The following is a 7758-nucleotide window of genomic DNA, read 5'->3' as shown; positions in this document are numbered from 1 at the left end:
TGACCCCGGGGTTGAGGCCGTCACAGTTTTCATCTCTTTTAATATTTTAGATTGTTATAAATAGAATATATCACTTTAATATGATAATAACTGATGTGTGAATTTCCTACATATTTTTTACAGGCCACCTGTAGTGGATCGATAAATATAGCTATTATAGAAAGTTGGTTATAATTATAGACAAGTGGTGGGTATGGTCCGAGTGTGACTTTTTGAAGAGATTGACTATATTTTTTATTTTTGGTATGTCAACCCAATTTTTAGTTAAGGGTTGTTGATGGTTGAAGATCTGTTAAGAGTCCCAAAAATGTTCTAAAATATTTAATTATCAATATATTACTACCTCCATCCATTTCTATTGTCTCATTTCCTTTCATAGAAGTAAAATTGACCAATTTTTGACCAAAGATTAAACATTACTTTTATATTATTTTGAAAAACAAAATATTATATATTAAAGTAGATTAAGTTTAATTTTAGGTGATATAAATTTTTTATTTTGTTTAATTATAAATTATTAATAAATTTCGGTCAAATTTAAGTCAATTTGACCGGCACAAATCCATATGTGACCACCAAAATAGGATGGAGAGAGTATTGATTATCGCCTATTTAAGTTATGTAATCCACGTGTTATTTTGAGATTTCTGGAGTATATGATACTGATAGTAATAAGTTAGAGATTTTTGGTATCCATTGCCGCATATTGAACGGAGATAAAGACAATTATTCGTTGTATTTATCAAGGATTTTAATTATTTCCAAGTATAAATAGAATCATCACCTCTCTTTTCTGTCACAACTTATCATTGCTGGCTAGATTGCAAATCAAACACACCCCTTCTCCCAAAAGTCTCTTCCCCGTAAAAACAACTTTATGGGGTTGAGCAAACAGAGATCTGCTTATTCATATAATAGTGTTGTCTCTCTATATCTTACTAGTATTTTTCTATCTGTTGCATGTTTTTCCCTAGCAAGTGTTGCTGGTAAACATGTTTACAAAAGTAGAAAACAGGGAAGCAGCAGCAGCAGTAGCTGCAACATGTATGATGGCAGCTGGGTTTACGACGAATCGTATCCTATGTACGATTCGTCGTCGTGCCCTTATATTCGAGGAGAATTCAATTGCAAGAAATATGGTCGTCCGAATCTCGGGTACCTGAAATATAGATGGCATCCTAGCAACTGTGATTTGCCAAGGTACTGGTTGCTCTGTTTTTAGTAATGTTTGAGGTAGGTTCGGTTATTTATGTGTAACATAAAAATATACTAATATATGATATGCATCTAATCTAACGGCTCTAAAAGAGAGTAAAGGGTGTGAATTCAACTAGACCCTACTGTAATCAGTTCTGTCGTTTGTTCAGTGTAGTTAGTTCCTTTACTGGTTGTCAAATGACCTGTTTCTTCTACTTTCATTCTACTTGTTTAATCTGTGTTTTATATCAACATTTATATCATAATGCACCAGTTTAGCAAAGAACGCGTACTAATGTGTTTTGGCTTGCAGATTTGATGGCAAGAAATTCTTAGAGCAGATGAAGGGTAAAAAAATTATGTTTGTTGGGGATTCGTTAAGCGCAGATCACTGCGAGTCACTACTGTGCCTTCTTCATGCCTCGCTGCCAAATTCAAATGCAATACAGTCCGTGGATGATCCAGTTACTACTGTTGTATTTCAGGTAACCTCTTCTTTCATTTTGTCCATACAAACTGCTGCATTGTTATTACTGCAATCTCATTTTTCGGAGAAAACATCAATTAAATAAAATACAGCAAGAGAAAACATCAGGATGTCGGTTTTCTAGTTACCTAGTGGATACCTCTTCGTTGGTGCATACAAGTTTGTGCTTGGGAGTTGGGACAGTTTAGTGACAGTGACGGTATATTGTTGTTTTCGATTATATGCTTTTGTTTTAAATTTTCCGGTCATAACAGAATGGAGATTTGAATTTTATGCAGGACTATAATGTTACGGTGTCAGTATTTCATTCTTTATTCTTGGTTGACGTTGCAAATGAAAAGATAGGTCGTGTTTTGAATCTTGATTCTCTGAAAAATGGAGATATTTGGAAGAACAAGGATGTTTTGATTTTTAATACTTGGCATTGGTGGTACCGCAGAGGAGCAAGTCAGCCGTAAGTGTTAAAAAAATGTAGGTTTTATTTTGTGTATTAACTATGATCTTCAGAAGAGGAAGTTAAGAATACTATTTTGATTTGCAGCTGGGATTATATAGAAGATGACAAGGAAATTATGAAAGACATGGATCGTATGGTTGCTTTCCGTAAAGCTTTAACAACATGGGCCAACTGGATTGATTCAGATGTCAACACACAGACAACCAAAGTTTTCTTTCAAGGAATCTCCCCCTCCCATTACAAGTAAGCCTTCTCTCTGTTTTTAAATACTAAAGGTTATCGAAGTAGAGTCACATATATCGTACCATCCTCAGACCCAATTTCTGAGGAGAATATACTGAGGGTCTGAGTTTATATAGTTTGGTTTGATGGCGAAATTTTTCATCTCAAAGTTACTCTCCTGATATCTGACTATCGGTTTACTTGCACGTACAAGTATTTTGTATATATAACTTAAAGCCTTTAAACTATGTTAGTTAGAATAGAATCACAATGAGTATGTGGGACAGAGGGGTGCATGATGTTGGGTTAAGATACTTCACCTGCACACATATGCTATTATGCTAAAGATTTGATCTTACAATGTACTAGTGGCACCGAGTGGAACGAGCCAGGAGTGACAAACTGTGCGAAAGAAACAGAACCAATCAGCGGATCATCATACCCTGGTAGTTTACCAGAAGCAGCCATTGTTTTGAAACAAGTGTTGAGTAAAATGTCAAAGCCAGTGCATTTACTTGATATAACAACTCTTTCCCAGTTGAGAAAAGATGGACATCCCAGCAGTTACAATAAGTATAAAGGCATGGATTGTACTCATTGGTGTATTGCAGGAGTTACAGATACTTGGAATCAACTCCTTTATGCTTCCCTAATTTTGGATTCAAATTTATAGAATTCATGTAATACACACCAGATTTTACAAAATAGCTAACAATACAGTGTCCACACATTCTATATGTGAAATCCTCTCAATGCTACTGATCATGTATGCCGTCATTTATCTGTTACACATCTGGCTAATGTTTTGTCTCGCTTACTAGAGTGGTTTGCTTAATATAAAGAGTTCTGTAACGTGTACATTTTCAAAGTCATGAAATGGGGCAGAGGTTTTGTTTATACAGGTTAACAGGTATAAGCACCATAAACTACAATGAAAACAAAAAGCCTTTTTGGTGAACTTTATAAGGGCATAGCTTCAAGCTTACTCAAATGTTATGCAAATCTGGTCCACCACCTATGTTTTGCCTTCTCTGTGTTTCTCTTCGTTCCTGCTAACTCTCAGTGCGGACATCACTCCTCATGATTTTACGTTATCTTCAAGTCCGAATGGTACATCAGATTTATAAGGATAAAGCTACGTAGGTTATGACCATCAAGTTCTATGGTAGTTGTTCTCAGAACATCACTACCCATGATTTGGTGCTATGATCAAGTCTGGTTCTTGAATGTCAGCAGGAGCCTTGTGCATTAAGTATGACCGTATACTGATCTTTTGTTAATCACATCACTCCTAATGCATGCTTTGACGTTATGTTCAAGTCCGGTTCTCATCTTACATTGAGAGAATCTAGCGTAGAGGCAACAGCAGCTATGTTTTCTAAGAAGCGCTCAACTTATTATCTAAATTTCAAAACAAACTTTAATAAGAAGAAGCCAGGTGGAGGTTGATTGAAGATGATGTTATGTGGCGTTCAGAACCAGTCCTCAAGTGAATGAATGAATTAGAAAGAACGAAGAAGTAAAAGAGACGACTCTTTCTTTCACTATATCATAAACAGATCTTCCCCTCCACACCGATCACGAGTTTTTTCCTATACCTCTCGTATATTGTCGTAACAGCCTTAGTTGTAGGTTTTGAAAAATACTCTCCTCTTAACAACAAAAGAAAACCAATTTCCCCTAACAGCTGTTTAAAACAGGTTCTACTAGGGTGAGTTAGCTTCCGGAATCGGGGAGTGAAGATTTTGATTCAATGAAATAGAAGGATTTGTTGCTTGGAATCAAAACCTAGGTAGTAGCGCTGATATTTTAACAAAATTGTGTTTGAAGGAAAAACAACACCTGAGATCATGAAGGTAAAGTAAAATCTGTAGCCTCGAGATGGGTTTGTGCGTGGTGGCCAGCTGAAGTTGCTGAGGGGAAGGCTATGTTTTTGGCAATTAAAATGGCAAAGAGATAAGGCAGCAAGGATGTTTTGTTGGAGTCAGATTGCAAAGGAATCATTCTGAAGCTGGCAAGAACTACAACATATTTTTCTGATCTGGATACGGTTCTGGAAGACATTCTCACTTCTCTGCATATCACTACAAATCCAGCAAGAGTATCTCCCTTAACAAATGAAAAAGCATTTCAATTAGGCCTTCTATCAACCAATTTACCTGACCATTCACTGAACCCCCACTCTTCTTTTTACTTTTATCGGATCGAGTGAGATATGGGAATCAGAGGAGATAAAATGAAATATAGGCTTGTCGATTCTAAAGGCAAATGCTAAGATTGAGTATACTGCCTTTTTATCAATTAAATGATGTTTTTTTAGAGAATCCTGGGAATCTATATCAATAACATAAATAGTACTAAATTAAATCCATGATTTAATCAAGAATAAGTGCAACAATAGGCAGATCACAAGTATATAATTAATAATATAAAGAAAGATGTAATATCCCGTAATTTTTTTAGAATTCGATTAATAAAAGAATAATAGAATAAAAAAGATTAAAATTAGATAAGGAGTAGGATTTAAAATTGGGTTAGAATATTGGGCTTAAAATTTGGATCAGATTCTAATATGGATAACTTGTAGGTTAAGATATAGGGTTTTGTCTCGTTATAAATACACCCTATTCGTCTTCCCCGCCTTAATTAATAAAATTCGTAGGGCTCTTCTCAGCAAAAATCAGTAGTCTTGTAAAATTCGTAGAAAATTCATCGTAAGTCAGAATTCAGTGATTCTGGATTTTTCGGAAAGGTCTTTTCGTTATCTTCAGCTTTCGTGTTTTCCAAGAAAATATCATTTAAAGGGTCAAAAAGAGTAAATTCAGATCTGGTCAGGCTTTGAGGTAAGTACTTTTTGACTTACTTATATTTTCGGAAAAGTTTTGATACTCTGATTTTCGAATTTCGTATAAGATATAAGAATTCTGTTTCGAACTGTATAAGAAATAAGATACGAGAATCTTTTGAAACCCAGTCTCTACGTTTTCGAACCTGTTCGTAATTTACGCTATAGTTCCGGAACTAGCCTTAGATACCCTTATTAGGCGCACAAGTGTGCAACTTTAGATACCTATTAAGGGCGCGTAATTATTGAACTTTAGATGCCGACCACTGGCAAAGTGTGGTATATGAGAATAAGAATAAGAATTAGATGCCGACTACTGGCAAAGTGTGGCCGTAGATCAAGACTATGGTATTTATAAGAATTATCGTTTCGTTCTGTTTTACGCAGTTCTAATCTGTTATAAAAATATGCTCTGTTCTGTTTTAAATTCTGAATTTTAAAATATAAAACTTTGGGTTGGATTTATTTTAGAAAATATTTTACAAAATTATTATTGTTTTGAGGGAAATCGTTTTATTAAAACACCCATTGTTTTCCGGTTAAATAGTTAGTTAATTTGTACTTGCTAGGCTTTGTAGCTCACCCCTTTTATATTTCAGGTTTCGTATAAGATTCGAGTTGGAAATCATTGGAGTTCGAGGACTTAGGATTTGAGTATATTAAATTTTGGGTTTCTGTTAGCTGCGCTTTTGTAATAGACACCTTTGTAATAGATTTTCGTATTAGTAAATTATATTTTATTTTAGTTTTGATTTAGAATTAATAGTCCGGAAGTGCGGGTCGTTTCAGTTGGTATCAGAGCAGGCTGTCTTTCGGAGTGTATTAGGTATGGGACTAGTACATTCCCTAGGATTCGATCTTGTGGACCATAGTTTGACCTTTGGTAGATCAGGGGGTAGATGTGTTTCGAACTTTAGGATTGTTGAGAATTTGGGGACCAAATTCTTTTTAAGGAGGGTAGTATGTAATATCCCGTAATTTTTTTAGAATTCGATTAATAAAAGAATAATAGAATAAAAAAGATTAAAATTAGATAAGGACTAGGATTTAAAATTGGGTTAGAATATTGGGCCTAAAATTTGGATCAGATTCTAATATGGATAACTTGTAGGTTAAGATATAGGGTTTTGTCTCGTTATAAATACACCCTATTCGTCTTCCCCGCCTTAATTAATAAAATTCGTAGGGCTCTTCTCAGCAAAAACCAGTAGTCTTGTAAAATTCGTAGAAAATTCATCGTAAGTCAGAATTCAGTGATTCTGGACTTTTCGGAAAGGTCTTTTCGTTATCTTCAGCTTTCGTGTTTCGTGTTTTCCAAGAAAATATCATTTAGAGGGTCAAAAAGAGTAAATTCAGATCTGGTCAGGCTTCGAGGTAAGTACTTTTTGACTTACTTATATTTTCGGAAAAGTTTTGATACTCTGATTTTCGAATTTCGTATAAGATATAAGAATTCTGTTTCGAACTGTATAAGAAATAAGATACGAGAATCTTTTGAAACCCAGTCTCTACGTTTTCGAACCTGTTCGTAATTTACGCTATAATTCCGGAACTAGCCTTAGATACCCTTATTAGGCGCACAAGTGTGCAACTTTAGATACCTATTAAGGGCGCGTAATTATTGAACTTAAGATGCCGACCACTGGCAAAGTGTGGTATATGAGAATAAGAATAAGAATTAGATGCCGACTACTGGCAAAGTGTGGCCGTAGATCAAGACTGTGGTATTTATAAGAATTATCATTTCGTTCTGTTTTACGCAGTTCTAATCTGTTATAAAAATATGCTCTGTTCTGTTTTAAATTCTGAATTTTAAAATATAAAATTTTGGGTTGGATTTATTAGAAAATATTTTACAAAATTATTATTGTTTTGAGGGAAATCGTTTTATTAAAACACCCATTGTTTTCCGGTTAAATAGTTAGTTAATTTGTACTTGCTGGGCTTTGTAGCTCACCCCTTTTATATTTCAGGTTTCGTATAAGATTCGAGTTGAAAATCATTGGAGTTCGAGGACTTAGGATTTGAGTATATTAAATTTTGGGTTTCTGTTAGCTGCGCTTTTGTAATAGACACCTTTGTAATAGATTTTCGTATTAGTAAATTATATTTTATTTTAGTTTTGATTTAGAATTAATAGTCCGGAAGTGCGGGTCGTTTCAGTTGGTATCAGAGCAGGCTGTCTTTCGGAGTGTATTAGGTATGGGACTAGTACATTCCCTAGGATTCGATCTTGTGGACCATAGTTTGACCTTTGGTAGATCAGGGGGTAGATGTGTTTCGAACTTTAGGATTGTTGAGAATTTGGGGACCAAATTCTTTTTAAGGAGGGTAGTATGTAATATCCCGTAATTTTTTTAGAATTCGATTAATAAAAGAATAATAGAATAAAAAAGATTAAAATTAGATAAGGACTAGGATTTAAAATTGGGTTAGAATATTGGGCCTAAAATTTGGATCAGATTCTAATATGGATAACTTGTAGGTTAAGATATAGGGTTTTGTCTCGTTATAAATACACCCTATTCGTCTTCCCCGCCTTAATTAATA

General features: G+C 34.6%; 1 protein-coding gene across 1 annotated transcript; it reads left to right on the top strand.

Moving 5' to 3' along the window:
• Window positions 1-767: 767 nt before the first annotated feature.
• LOC141682525 (protein trichome birefringence-like 37) lies at window positions 768-3151 on the top strand. Its single transcript, XM_074487213.1, has 5 exons — window positions 768-1200; window positions 1511-1682; window positions 1963-2138; window positions 2226-2384; window positions 2733-3151. The coding sequence occupies exons 1-5, from the start codon at window positions 878-880 to the stop codon at window positions 3034-3036; spliced, it is 1134 nt and encodes a 377-aa protein (XP_074343314.1). The 5' UTR covers window positions 768-877; the 3' UTR covers window positions 3037-3151.
• The last annotated feature ends 4607 nt before the right edge of the window (window positions 3152-7758 follow it).

This window comes from Apium graveolens, chromosome 9 (genome assembly GCF_009905375.1).
Source record: "Apium graveolens cultivar Ventura chromosome 9, ASM990537v1, whole genome shotgun sequence".
Taxonomy (NCBI): Eukaryota; Viridiplantae; Streptophyta; class Magnoliopsida; order Apiales; family Apiaceae; genus Apium; species Apium graveolens.
Note: the sequence above shows the minus strand (reverse complement) of the source record. Positions and strands in the feature narration are given on the sequence as shown.